The 15,384-nt window shown below is 43.5% G+C and overlaps 1 protein-coding gene across 2 annotated transcripts in view; it reads left to right on the top strand.

Moving 5' to 3' along the window:
- The window catches only part of SEPTIN11 (septin 11), a 669,909-nt gene that overhangs the window by 514,760 nt on the left and 139,765 nt on the right, over positions 1-15,384 (top strand). For both annotated transcript variants that reach the window (XM_069236824.1, XM_069236823.1), the window contains exon 9: positions 4,589-4,776. In XM_069236824.1, the coding sequence (XP_069092925.1) occupies positions 4,589-4,776 (188 nt within the window). The remainder of the gene's footprint in view (positions 1-4,588; positions 4,777-15,384) is intronic.

Raw genomic sequence — 15,384 nt, 5'->3', positions numbered from 1 at the left:
GTCTTTGTGGATGGTTGTTTCAATAGGGATATCCTCTCTTCTTTTCCCCAGCCTACTGGCTCCTGAATGACAGTTGCTCGCAGGGTATCCTGTACTCTGCTGACATACCCTTGAGGAGAGAAGAACAGGCTTGTAAGCAAATGCTCTTTTTCTTCTCTCTTCAGCCCGCTTACAACACTGCATTCTTATTTTTATTACTATATTTTTTTCAATGCGCCTTTGTGCTCCCAACAAATCCCCTTTTTACATCACTGTGAATAGAATTCGTGAGGATCCTCGTTAAACTTTTGTGCCTGTTCAGACTTCAGTTTTCCCGTTTTAGGTGATGCAGTGCTGCCAGGTATTTAGTTTACAGTCCCCACAATCCCTCCTGTATTGCTAACCATCTCTGCAGCAATCCACTCTCTCCAACCCCAGTGAGGTACTAGCCTTGGGCCGCGGCCCTGGGGTCAGGCCGTGGTGTTCCTGTCCAGGCTGCCTCTCCCCTGGGTTTCTTCATCGATCCCTGGTCTCCTCGGTGACGCGATCACCAATTGTCCACCTCCACTGATTACTTCTCCTCCGATATGGTCCTCACTCCTGGTCCTCCGCTCTCCCGCCTCTCCGTCCGCAACTCCTTCTCGCTTTGGTCCCACTCCTCTGTTTCTTCGTCCTACCGTAGTCCGTCCTCTGACTTCTTTGTGGTCTTTTTTTCCCCGCTTCCGGCACTTCTCCTCCACTTTTGAGCCAATGGAATCCTGCGCTGTGAACAACTAGAATGGATGCAGGGCTCTGCAAAGTGCCCCCGGGGTCCCGCTCAGTCTGTAAACACAGTTTCCTCACAGACTCTTAATATGGTGGACCAAAATGAGGTACACTGTGCAGAGTTCAAGCAAACCCCAGAGGTATCACCGAGGCAAAAATGACATCCCAAATGTTCTCTTTTTGGGTAGTGTGGTCAAGCAGTTAGGCATATCAGAGGGTAGTGCTAAGCATGCAAGGCGCACACACATACAGTAAGGGAGACACACAGTCAATAAAGAAATCTAATACCAATTTATAAAGATAACACATACTTGTATATAACTTTTGATATCAGGTTCACCGGAATCAGGTGAGTACTTTTCAAGATAGGAATGTTTACAGTTTTTAAAAGTTGTCAGTGCAATTTCTAGCTACGGTAATGTTAACCTATAGGGGGAAAGACATGAACTGCATTCGTCCACTTAACAGCAAATTACGGGACTGTTCTCCAAGACTTAAGGTGAGTAGAGGCATGGTCCAAGGCCACACTAACATGTCACCTTGGGAGGATCTGGGTGCGCTCAAGTTCAGAGGTGTGTTACGGCATCGGGTGTCCTATTCACTTCAATAGGGAACAGTCAAGTCACAAAGTTGCTGCAGGGATGGACTGAAAGGTCAGTCCAGGGTGACCCACATGGGGGCTCGACGCTTGAGGTCCTCGGGCACGTGGGACACCGTTGGTCCACTCCTCCTCGGGCTATAGGGCGTGGGTACAGTGGTATCTTTTGGCGCTGAGTCTGGTGTTGGAATTCCTTTCAGTTGCAGGTGGGCCCACAGAAACAGTCTACATGAGTGGACTGGGGGTCCAGTCTGACCAAGCCAACAACTGGACTAAGGTCTCACGAGTCTGGGAGATGTGAAGGCACCCTTGGTCCTCTTCTCCTTGGTCCGGGAGGACAGGTGCAGAGGTGTCCCGAGGCGTCAGGTCTTTGTCTCGTGGTCACTCGCGGTTGCAGGGGGCCTTCAGAAACAGGCTGCAGATTCCGTTGTGAAGTCCACAGTGGGTGCACTCAAGGTAGGCTAATTTTCTGTAGGGCCTAGGGGAAGACACTGACACCACTGGCCCACTTCCACACAGACTAGGCGGTTCGGGTGCAATGGTGATGTCCGGCATCGAGTTTCTGGCACTCCTGGTCCTCTCAGTTTTTTTTTGGGTGCCTGCAGATGCAGGGGAGCAGCTCCTCTACTCCAAGGGAGTTCTTCTTGGTGATTTGCAAAGCATTAGCAGCTCTCCTAGTTTCTTGGAGGCTGCAGCGGCAGGAGAGGTCAGTTGCTCCTCGAGGGTCGGGTGCAGAAGGGAAGCCAGTAGGGTTGCAGCCAAGTCAGTCGTACTCCTCGGTTCTAAGGTTCTTGGGGATCAAATGACCAGGTGTCTTGTTTTAGGGAAGGAACACTGCACTGAACACCTGGTTAGCAGGAACCCAGTGCACTTCAGTCAAAGGTGCACCAAAAAAAACAGGTGAAAATGGGGGGGATCCTGCAACCTGAACCCAGCTTCCTACAGAAACAAACTCCCACTTTGTGAGTTTGTTCTTAAAAACTAAATATTTGGTGAATAACTGTTAAAACCAGTGGCAGTCATCCACCAATTTTTTTTTTGGTACCTTTAAGGGACTTATATGACACCGGGTCCCTTCAAGGTATTGAGTTGACTGGGGAGCTGATCATCTTCAAATTTGATGTATATCCTCTGAGATATTTTTGGCACATTGTCACTAAAATAAAGTACCTTTATTTTTAGTAACTCTGAGTGTTGTCTTTCTTATGATATTGTACCTATATGATATAAGTAGTATAGTAGGAGCTTTGCATGTCTCCTAGTTCAGCCTAAACTGCTCTGCTATAGCTACCTCTATCAGCCTAAGCTTCTAAAACACTGCTAATCTTCTGATAAGGGATAACTGGACCTGGCACAAAGTGTAAGTACCATTGGTACCCACTATAAGCCAGGCCAGCCTCCTACAATAGTAGTCTGTCAGGATGGCAGAGTCAATGTCTTCTGCCACCCTGACAGATAGAGGACTTTCAAACCTTAAATCAGTCCCTAAGAATACAAGTATGTTTGACAAAGTATTTGGGTGACATATCTGAACATTTGAACACGGGAACCCTCAGGAATGGCCATTCCTGAGTCAAAGATTTTTCTTATAGTAGCCATAAATGCAAATCGACCTCTCTATTGAGGCCCGGTTTCATAGTGTCCAATCTCAATATTCATTGGCTTTGGAATTTTTCTCCACTTCTCTTTCACGGCCCCCTCTGGTTTCTTTTCTTCACAGTTAACTATATAAAAGATGAAATGTCTTTGATGTTAATGGTGAGGGTTAAAATGTGCCACTGCAAGAAAAAGGATTTGTGTATTTTTCTATATTGTTCTTGGATTTTTAGAGGATATATGGTGCTTCCAACATATGCTATCTGGCAAGGACATTTGATCACTGATATAGTGTACACACTTTTGCTGGTAAGCCAGGCTTTAATTTTAAAGTTCACCCTCTATAGATGACGCTTGTTTTGTTTTCGCCAAGTTTGCAGATTGAGCATTTTTGACACCCGAAAAAGGCTTTTTGTTTGTAAAGTGACTAATATCACACATTTAAACATTGAATGAAAAAAATAAAAACAAAGTAGGGACCTTAGGTTTTTGGTTCTTTTAAAAGCAATACATTGACTTCATAAATCCAGTTCCTTTCTTTTCCTTTTTCAGAAACTCAGGATTTCGTGGTTGGTAAACAAATTGTGAAAGTGGCACTTCTATAAAAATCTCACAATGTTTGCAAAGGTCCCCAGAAAATCAAAAGAAAATGAAATGACCCTCCTTTTTAGGCCCAGTCAGGAGAGGTATTTACTTCCTCCCTCACCTGCTTGATGTGGCGATCCCACTACAAATGTCCTCTCTCTCCTTCCTTCCCCTGTTGTCCCATGGCACCTCTGACAACCATCCTACTGCTCTCCAACGCCTACTCTGGCTCTGCTTCCACTGTTGCTTGTTTTCCCTGAGCCTGCTCCCCGCCTTGTTACATGCCACCTCTGGCACCCGCTCCTTGCTGACCTATATCTAAATAAATGTACATATATAAAAATACATAGCTGCCCTGCTGTTGTGTAATCAGTGCCCCCCCTCCCCATGCAATCCTGTATGACCTCTGGCCTCCCACCTGATTTGTCCCAAGCCTCCTCAGGCCCCCACCCTTGCTGTCCCACGTCACCTCTGTCCCCTTTCTGTCACTGCCTAGTGTCATCTCTGGACACCTCCCCACAAAACACTGTCCTGTGTTACCCTTTTCAGCACACCTCTGGACCACCTCTCCCGGTTGTCTCATGCCCCCTCTTGCCTCCTTCCCCACTGGGTCCCATCTCACCTCTGCCCACCCTCCCCATCCTTGGTGTCATCTGTTACCTCTGGACCCCCTTCCCTCATGACCCATGTCTCCTCTGGCCCCCTCTCCTGCTGTCTTGTTTCAGCCCTGGTCCTCCCTCCATGCTGTCGCATATCATATTTTCCCTCTCACTGCCCTGTCTCACCTCTGTTTCTTACTGCCCATTGCCCTTTGTCTCCCCTGTGCCTACTCCTCCCGCTGTAAGGTATCTCCTCTGTCCTGTCCTCCCCTCCCCTGCCCTCCCATCCCCAAGACTACTGTTTCTCCCCTTATTCCTCTACTTCTTGTCTCCAAGAAATACGGATCTGTTCCTTTGTTACCTTCCCTTGCATCCTGTCCTATAGCCACAGATCAGATAATAAATCTCTCTACTGCATCGGTATAGGTAAAAGATAGATTGTTAATTTTTCTCTTGATTCCACTAGCTTCATGAGAAGTTTGATCATCTAAAGAGGACTCACCAGGAAGAGAAAAAAAAGCTTGAAGACAAAAAGAAGGAGATTGAAGATGAGGTAAACATGTTTCAGAAGAAGAAAGCGGCAGCTCAGCTTCTCCAATCTCAGGCACAGCAGGCCGGCTCTCAACAGACAAAGAAAGACAAGGATAAGAAAAAGTAAGAACGTGTACAATATACATGTTCGTGAGTCTGTGACAGCTTTTTGTTTCGTTTTATTGTGTGTCTATAGTTTGCCTTTTTTCATTGGATCTGGAAACTGATCTTTTAGCAATAGCCAAAGAAATAACAATCACAATGTTTTTTTTCTTGGCGAAAAGTGAAGCACCCATTAAAAGAAAAAGACATTTCTCTTAACAATTATAATTGTTGCTTTTTGGAAATCAATATATTGAGAAGTTAGCTGAAGATAATTGTATTTTTCCCTTCCGTTTCTAACTGGTAGGGTCCTGGTTGTGCCATTAAACATTAAATAGAATGTAGCAATTTTATGGATTTGCACCGTCATCTTAGCCCAGCTATTCTGGTTTGTAAACTCAAAAAGGTCGCTTATTTTTAACATGGGTATAAAAAAGAAATGTGTGTAAATATGTAGTATGTTATCTCCCATCCTTGCCTTCTCCTCATTCTCATTTCTTTTAAGTTCTTCACATCAAACATGGAGTAAACATGAGCTTCAATAACGTTCTTAGTGTCCACAGGAGGGCACAATGTTCTGACCGTTGGTGGCTGTTGCCCAAAAAATGTGCTGCTCTATGACGTGACCTAGAGTTCTTTAGCTGACTCGGGGCCCAAACTACATAAAAAAGGCCTCTGTCTTTTGGATTTCCAGGCTATCATTAATATTCCTAGTAGCTCAGAAGGGAAGAAGCAGTTTACTTAACACAGACCTTCCACTTTTCTCTTAAGAGCTTCGTTGCTCGGCCTGCCACTGTCAGTTCACTTTAAATATGACAATCACATAGCAGCCTCCCTTTTTTGGATTTAATAATTTTGATTTAGCCTCTTGCTTTTCTTTATTCGTGTTTTATTGCCCCCCGCAGGCAATAGTCATCTGCCTGAAATATTTACTGGGGTAACTTTCGCTCCAGGCATTGTTGCTGGTTTGCCTATTTTACACTCCAACCGAGATCTGTGGGTTATAGTGTAAAGGAGTCTGATGTATGATCTGAATGTTTTTACAAGGCTGTCTCCCCAAAGCAGCCAGATTGTTTTAGTCTACGGGTTTATCAAGAATCTCTTCCAAATACAATGTTGCTATTTCTAAACAACTTAAGTTATTTAACTCTGTCTTTAGAAACCTACATCGAACCTGGTCTTCCCTTTGCTCAGAGAGTGCCCTGGGCAACACCAAATTAGGTGCCCCCCTAAACCTCCACTTGTCCCTTTTTTCCCTATGTTTTGAAAATTTGAGAGGAGTAGGAGAAAGGTGAGTGGGGCATGATTAAGGAACCCCGTGAAATGAAAAAAGAACAAACAGAAGCAGACAAGGACACCAGCATCCTTCAAAAGCAGTGTTCTAAGTGTTTAAATACACTTTTCTTCAGTCCTAAGTGGTAGGGAGACTGATGCAGGGAGTGCCCGCAGCCCTCTACAGGTTGGCACCCTGGGCCCAGCGCACACGTACTGAAAGCCGGCCCTGCAGAGATCTCTTCAGTACAATATGTGTTCGTTCCATGGTTTAGGATTTTACTTTGAGCGAGAGTGAGGAAGAGAAGCCTTTAAGTTTTAAAATATAGAGAGGATTTGATCTCGTGAGATTGCATATTTTTGGGTGCTTTTAGAGTGTGGAACGTCTCTGATATCTCAGAGACTTCTCAACATATTGACAATCAGCATATCCATGAGGTATGCCAGCTTAGTGTGCATGGGTGAGTTATTTTCAGGGAGGCAGCTTTGTGTTCTGAGACAGATGCTGAGTCAATCCTTCCTTCCAGTATGTGCTGACAGAGATCTTTCATTAAAAGTGACCACCTTTAATTAAGGAGAAATTCAGGATTCCGAAGAACCTGCACCATCATAGTTCCTTCATCGAATCAATAAGACATCCAAATGGTTCAACAGCCTCCTCAAAAGCGAGAAAACGTGCCTGAGAGTAACTTTCTACATTGTATGAACACGAGTATTGCATAGAATCCATCCTCTATTTACACCCCTCACTCTTTGACACACGGTTTAATTAATGGAAAAATCCTCTAAAGTTCTATTCTTGCTGGGGTCTTTCATTACAAATATTAATTTTTCACGAAAAACACGGATTCATGCAGAACATGTAATAACTTCTTGAGTTATTCATCTGAGTGATTTTCTTAATGCAGTAGTGTAACATGCTTTCTCTTCTTACCACATATGAATATTTTGCCGGAATATGACCGACAGGTGTAACCAATGAAATATTCTGCAAAGACGACATAGACCCAGTCATTTACAATAATATTCCTCTAAGTTCTTGTTCAGGGGTACATGTCTTACTAAAATAGCAATGGTCAGAATTGTCAATTTGCCACATTATGTTAAGCACTTCTGTAAGTTCTGGAAAAATCAGTCTGTGGTTTCAGGCAGGTGAGTTTGTTTCTGTTTAACACAAACAAAACAGTTCCCAGGAACATACTTGTTAATTCTTTGCACATAGGGAACGAATTAAATGAGTTTGGTATTGTAACTGCTTTCCAACACTGCTTTTCAGTTTAAATATTAAACATCGTTTGCATGGAGCTGACGCAGGATTTTATAGGACTTTAGTTCCCGATGTTTGGTCCATTCATGAACACGAACTCTAAACACTAAAACATATTTGAGTACTGAGAAGCAAATCTATTTAAATTGTCCACAGAGCAAAGCAATTCATTGACATCTAATCCAGAACACTCAAAATTGTTTGCAATGCCAATTTAACCCAAGCAGAATCTTGTCACTCAAGCTAAGAAGTTGATCTTGTCTTCAGAAAGGGGTCTTATTTACATCTTTACACAAGTGGGTCCTTCTGGTTAGTGTTGGTATAGGTATGTTTTTCTGTTGATTCTTGAACAACACTCCACTGAGCCCATCTAGCGGTCCACAATCCCTAGTGCTCTAGAAATTATAGACCTGAATGCTCTTAACTGAGATACAAGGATATATATATATATATATATATGTTCGATGGCATTTGTAGCTGCAGATACACATGCTATGCATAGCTCTTCTGACATCTAGTGTTGGGCACGGAGTGTTACAAGTTGTTTTTCTTCAAAGAAGTCTTTTCGGAGTTACGGGATCAAGTGACTCCTCCTCTCGGTTACAGTGCGCATGGGCATCAACTCCATTGTTAAATTGTTTTCTTTCCGCTATCGGGTTCGGACGTGTTTCCTCTCACTCTGAGATTTCGAATCGGAAACTCTTAGAAAACCTATTTAATCGTCGGTATTGTTTCAATCGCGTTTCCCATCTAGCATCGAACCGGTAGTACCGTCGGAAACTTCATTTCGCTGTTCGGAGCACGTGCGCCTGACTCGCGCCTGTTCGGGCCTACCACGTGGAAAGCCTGATGGATCGGACTCCATACATCTGGTTTGTAATTTGTGCCTTTCTCCAGACCATCGAGAGGAAGATTGCGAAACCTGTTGATCGTTTCAATCGAAGAAGACCTTAGGAGATCACATAGCCCGAGGACTAGAAATGGCATCAAAAAGCACTGAACATCTCGACGTCATGGAGGCAGAGCAGGCGCAGACAGCAGTCTCAATCCGAGGCACTGACTCCGAGCAAGAATCGGAAGATGATAGACCCATCACGACTGGCCAGCACGTGAGTACGTCTGTCTCTATGCCCACCTATAAAAAACAACAGAAGGCCTTAGGTACACCACTGCCGGAAGGCCATGGTTTGACCCGAAAAAAGACAGTTGGCGACCGACCTTCCGGATCGGCGCCGAAAAAGGCCATTCCTCCGTCCACTTTGGGGTCAAGCAAGTCGGTTAAAACTTCTGTCTCGGACTCCAGTAAGCGACTTCACTCTTCGGAGTCGAAAATTCAGCGCCCAGCTTCGGAGCCGAAACAACCAACTTCCTTTTCGGGACCGAAAAAGATCCAAACTTCGTAGCCGAAAAATTCCTCATACACAGAGGAACAAGGACTTTCGAGTAAACTAATGCAAATCTCGAAGCCCATGCAAGAATCTCACAAAGCTTCTGAAGAAGAGACTGAGATTAAGCCAATATTGGAGGTTATGGATGAAAGGCAATCAAGAATCCATATACATAGAGACTGGTCGAATCATCACTGCACCTCCTTTAAAAACGAAAAGAAAGCTGGCTTTTCAAGAGGAGTTAAACTCTACTCAACCACCAGCAAAAGTGCAGAAACAAAAGGAGAAACCAGCACCTCTCCCTACTTCTCCTCCTCAATAGCCATAGCTTTTTTTTCACCTCACAATAGTCCACCACCTTGCCTTCTCCAACACACTCATTATACTGACATGGAGATACAGTGGACCGATGGTATCTCTAAGACCCTGATCTCATTCCAGATAATGATCCTGATCTATACCCCTCCAAACCTTCTCCACCAGAAGACACTACTGCCTAGACTCTGGTAGGCTCTATGGCAGCTGCTTATCATGGGGTGCTTATGCACTCTGAACCCTTGGAAGAGGATTTTTTATTCAACACTCTCTTCCACTCACTCCAGATACCAGTGTCTGAACACATTTTTAGTGAGCCTGTCAAAGCTAGAGTCCTTACCCCTAGAATCTGCAAAAAATATAAACCTGCCCCTGTGGACCCAGACTACATTGCACATCAGGTTCCTCCGGACTCAGTGGTCGTCAGAGCGGATAGAAAAAGAGCTAATAGCCAGTCACGAGGGAGACGCTCCTTCTGATAAGGAAAGTTGAACATTTGATGTTGCTGGCAAAAGTGTAGCCACGCAAGCGGCTAACCAATGGAGAATTGCCAATTCTCAAGCACTTCTGGCCAGATACGATAGAGCCCATTGGGATGAGATGCAAGAATTTATACAGCACCTCTCAAAAGAGCATCAAAAAAGGGCACAACAGGTGGTAGAAGAGGGACAGGCTATAAGTAATAACCAAATAAGGTCTGCCCTCGATGCTGCTGATACAGCCACAAGGAGCGTCAACACTGCCAGTAAAATTAGAAGGCATGCATGGCTACTCTCCTCTGGTTTTAAACCAGAAATTCAGCAGGCAGTACCCAATATGCTTTTTGATAAGAAACATTTATTTGGCCCTGAAGTAGACACCACTATAGAAAAACTGAGAAAAGACTCAGATACTGCAAAGGCAATGGGGGCATTATATACCACACCATATAGAGGCTCCTTTCACAGACCACAGTTTAGAGGAGGATTTAAGCCACAATCCTCTGACGCTTCTACCTCCCAGACAAAGCAGGGACAACAAACCCAATATGAAAGAGGGGGATTTAGAGGGTCCTACAGAGGACAATATTTCAGGAACAGAGGCAAGTTCCAAGCCTCAAAACAAGCCACTACACCATCTAAGCAGTGACTTCTTTCCCACCCCTCCACTCCACACATCTCCTGTGGGGGGAAGCCTACAGCAATGGGTGTTATCAACTATCCGCAATGGCTATTGCCTAGAAGTAATCTCCACCCCTCCAAGCATTCCACTACGTTACCACAAATTGTCCTCAGAACGCAAAGTTCTGCTGCAACAAGCGGTACAGTCTCTACTGTTAAAACAAGCAATAGAATTGGTTCCACATTCTCAGCAGGGAACAGGAGTATACTAACTATACTTCCTCATTCCCAAAAATAATGGCGACCTCAGGCCTATCAATCTATACAATCCTGTAAGCACATTTTTACATGGTAACTCTCGAGGATGTAATTCCACTACTACAGAAACTAGATTACATGACTGCTTTAGACCTCAAAGATGCGTATTTCCACATTCCCATCCATCCAGCTCACAGAAAATACCTCAGGTTTGTCATAGCAGGAAAACATTACCAGTTCAAAGTTTTGCCATTCAGCATAACAACAGCTCCAAGAGTGTTCACTAAATGTCTAGCAGTAGTAGCACCTACTTAAGAAGATAACACATTCACGCCTTTCCATATCTAGACTACTGGCTAATAAAATCAAGCAATTTTACACAATGCCAACAACACACTCAACATGTGATAGAAACCCTGCGTACACTAGGGTTCACTCTCCATTACCAAAAATCACACCTTCAACCAGCACAAATACAACCTTACCTAGGTGCTATTCTACATACTCATAAAGCCCTAGCATATCCAAATACACAAAGGATACAGGCTTTTCAAAATCTCATCCCACAGATACAGCCAAATCAACAATATACTATAAGATTTATCATGAAAATTCTAGGGATGATGGCATCCTGCATAGCCATAGTTCCACATGCAAGACTAAACATAAGGCCCTTACAACAGAGCCTCTCACAACAATAGTCTCAGGCGCGCTCTCAGCAATCTAATAAAGGGGCAGTCATTTCAAGACCCTTTGCCTCAGACCATAATCACTACAGACGCATCGATAATAGGTTGGAGAGCTCATCTCAACAATCATACCATTCAAGGGGAATTAGGTGCCAAACAGAAACAGCTTCACATAAATCACCTAGAATTATTAGTGGTATTTCTTGCCCTAAAAGCGTTTCAACAAAGACTGTTCTAATAAAAACAGACAACATGACAACCATGTATTACCTCAACAAACAAGGCGGGACACTTTCATCTCCACATCCCTACTAGCCCAAACAATATGGAAACGGGCAATTCACAATCATATTCATCTATTAGCACAGTATATTCCAGGGAGAGCTGGCAGATCTCCTAAGCAGGAATCACCTACAAACTCACGAATGGGAGATTCACTCCCAAGTACTTCAAAAGTACTTTCAAAAGTGGGAGACACCAGAAATCGACCTATTCGCAACAAGTAAAAACGCAAAATGCCAAAACTTCGCATCCAGACACCCACATCCCCTATCCAAGGGCAATGCTCTATGGATCAATTGGTCAGGGATATTTGCTTACGCTTTTCCCCCTTTCCACTCCTTCCCATTCTGATCAGCAAACTACGTCAAACATCACTCACCATGATACTCATAGCCCCAATTTGGGCACGTCAGCATTGCTACACAACACTCCAAGATCTATCTGTAGTACCTCATTCCAAACTCCCAAACAGACCAGATTTGTTAACACAGAACAAAGGTCAAATCAGCCACCCAAACCCCAATGCTCTCAAATTGCGATTTGGCTCCTGAAGTCATAGAATTTGTTTACCTAAAGCTTCCATCAGAATGTATGGAAGTAATTAAACAAGCATGTAAACCTACTACTAGACAATGTTACGCAAACAAGTGGAAACGATTTGTCTACTACTGTTAATCTAAAAACACTGACCCACTTACAGCATCTATACAAGATATTGAATGCTATTTACTTCATTTGCAGAAATCAAATTTAGCTTTTTCAACCATCGAAATCCACCTTAACGCAATATCTGCTTACTTACAAACTATTCAACACACTTCTCTGTTCAGAGTTCCTGTTATTGAAGCCTTCATGGAAGAATTAAAACGCATTATTCCACCCAGAACACCACCTGTTTCTTCTTGGAATTTAAATATCGTACTTACCAGATTAATGGGCCCACCTTCTGAACCCATGCACTCTTATCAAATTAAATTTTTAACATGGAAGGTTGCCTTCCTTGTAGCTATTACTTCTTTAAGAAGAGTTAGTGAAATACAAATGTTCACTCTTGAAGAACCTTTTTTCCAAGTACACAAACATAAATTTGTACTTAGAACTAATCCAACATTTCTCCCAAAAGTAGTATTTCCTTTTCACATCAACCAAACAGTGGAATTGCCAGTCTTCTTTCCACATCCAGACTCTGTGGCAGAAATAGCTCTTCATACTCTAGATCTCAAAAGAGCTCTTATGTACTATATAGACAGAACTAAATATTTTAGAAAAACAAAACAACTTTTTGTTGCTTTTCAACAACCACATAAAGGCAATCCTATATCAAAACAAGGATTAGCAAGATGGATTGTTAGATGCATACAGACATGCTATATCAAAGCAAAAAGACAACTTTTAATCACTCCTAAAGTGCACTATATAAGAAAGAAAGGTGTGTCAATGGCATTTTTAGGAAACATACCAATGGTTGATATATGTAAAGCAGCCACATGGTCAACTCCTCATACATTTACAAAACACTACTGTGTTGATGTTCTTTCACAGCAACAAGCAACTGTAGGTCAAGCTATCTTAAGAACACTATTTCAAACAACTTCAACTCCTACAGGCTAGCCACCGCTATTTTTAGGAGGACTAACTGCTTTGTAGTCTATGCATAGCATGTGTGTCTGCAGCTACACATGCCTTTGAATGGAAAATGTCACTTACCCAGTGTACATCTGTTCGTGGCATATAATACTGCAGATTCACATGCACCCTCCCTCCTCCCCAGAAGCCTGTAGTCGTTCAAGTTTAACATTTGTACATATGTAGATACATTTACATTTGCACAGACATCTCTTTATATTCTTATACTCTGTGACTCCTTCCTTCACCCTTTGTGGGAACACAGTCTAACAATGGAGTCGATGCCCATGCGCACTGTAACCGAGAGGAGGAGTCACTCGATCCTTTGATTCCGAAAAGACTTCTTCGAAGAAAAACAACTTGTAACACTCCAAGCCCAACACTAGATGTCAGAAGAGCTATGCATAGCAAGTGAATCTGCAGCACTACATGATGTACACTGGGTAAGTGACATTATATACACATTTGGCAGTAGGCCTCATGGAAATGGAAGCACGGTCTATACGCAGGAAGTCCTCAGCAATTACTCTTTCAGCTAGCTGTCCTATTGCTAGCTATATGCGTGCGAATCCTTCCACTAGATCAGCCAATTTGGCCCCGAACCATTTTACAATTACTCAAGACATAAGACCAACAGGCCATCAGGTCCAGAGAGATCCACTCCCTGATTTGGCCCCTAAGTTCTGTTTTGGCCCTGCTTCAAGGGCCCAACTAACCCATGATCCTGGGGCTACCTCGGATATTGACTGACTATGTTTCACCAATCTTTGCACAGCCACAGCAGCCATGAACTTTCCATCTAATTCACCCTGCCCAGCCTCTCTTCTTTTATCGGACTCACAACCTGGAAATATTAATAATACCACAAGTTTATTCAAGGCGAACCCCGTTGCCAGTTACGTCCAAGTTGATACTACCACGAACTCAAACATTTCTTGTGTCCAGCACACAGCAAAACTTTTATCCTGGAATGTGGCTGGCATTAACAGCAAACTTGTTGACACTGAGTGGGGGGCACTCGTTGGAAATTTTAACGTCTGCATGTTCCAGGAAACATGGGCAACGCATTGTACATACAAACAAGGGTATAGTTCCTTTTTCAAGCCTGCTAAGCCATCTTTAGCTGGCAGGGCGGCAGGGGGTTTAATCACATGGGTAAAATCTATAGAGGGGAGTGGTACAAAGGAGATATATGTGGATTCTCATGATATTTTGGCCGTTGCTATCTACCCAGCCTCAGGCACTCCTGTCCTTTGTCTAAATATTTATAGCAGACCGGGACCCTCAAATCACCGATCTCCCATTGTCGAGCTACTGAATATCTTAATCTCAGACCTTCGCCTCAAATATCATATCATAATAGCTGGTGACTTTAACGTTCTACTTGAACTTAATGCAGATCACATAGAGGTCATGCAGTCTGAAGATAGTGTATGGAATATCCCTCCTCCTGTGACTTTTCATTCTACCCAGCAAAATTCATATAAACCAAGCGTTAGGGCCTCACAGATAGTGGACCTCATGATATCCCATGGCCTTCGTTTGGGTAATGGCCGCTTTCCAGCGGACATTCCGGCCAGACCAACCTTCTTCAGGGGCTCATATAGTAACAAATTGGATTATATCCTCTTTGACTTAAGACTATGGCACCATATTCTAGACTTAGAGGTGGGTCTTCCCCATACTAGTGATCATGCTCCCCTCCAGATCACATACAAGAGTTCTCTCCTAGTAGGGGTCGCACTTCCCCCTGTCTCCTCTACTGCTATGGAGCTGTCCAGTAATAGGCGTACAGTCAGGTGGGACTCCTTTGTGCAATCAAATAAGCTTCAAGGAAAATTGCGTGCCCTAACCTCTTCTCACCAGTTATTTGATACCAACCTTATTCTGGCTCCATTAGAAATATTGCCTCTTCATTTGGACCTTTTTTCTACTTTGAAAGAGCTGTTTACTAAACGTCCAAGGCCATTGACTATTTCCTGTATTCGACCACATACTAAATGGTTCAACAAGAGGTGTAGGGAGGCCAAAAATACTTTGGCCATTGCGCTAAAGACCAAGGACAGATCAGGCATCATCATTGCTAGACGTCATTATGCTTCCACTTGCAACAAAAGTAAATTCGAGTACGAAGAGGGGCTATGGAGCAATTTACTTGAGGCAGCTACCGTCCATGATTCAAAACGGTTCTGGCTCCTAGTTTCCTGTGGTGATCAGAACCGCGCATCTCACCTGGAGTCTTATATTTCTCCTGACATCTGGCTCTCCTACTTTAAGGAATTGTATGGACCATTGTTGGCAAGTCATATTTCTGACATAATTTCGGAGGAGCCAACAACTTTTGACGAGTCTATGGCTTTCTTGCCCCCTTTTACACTGAACGAAACTGTGTCGGCCATTGCAGCTCAGAAAGCAGCAAAAGCCCCTGGGAT

Source organism: Pleurodeles waltl, chromosome 1_2, assembly GCF_031143425.1.
Source record: "Pleurodeles waltl isolate 20211129_DDA chromosome 1_2, aPleWal1.hap1.20221129, whole genome shotgun sequence".
In the NCBI taxonomy this organism is placed as follows: domain Eukaryota; kingdom Metazoa; phylum Chordata; class Amphibia; order Caudata; family Salamandridae; genus Pleurodeles; species Pleurodeles waltl.
Note: the sequence above shows the minus strand (reverse complement) of the source record. Positions and strands in the feature narration are given on the sequence as shown.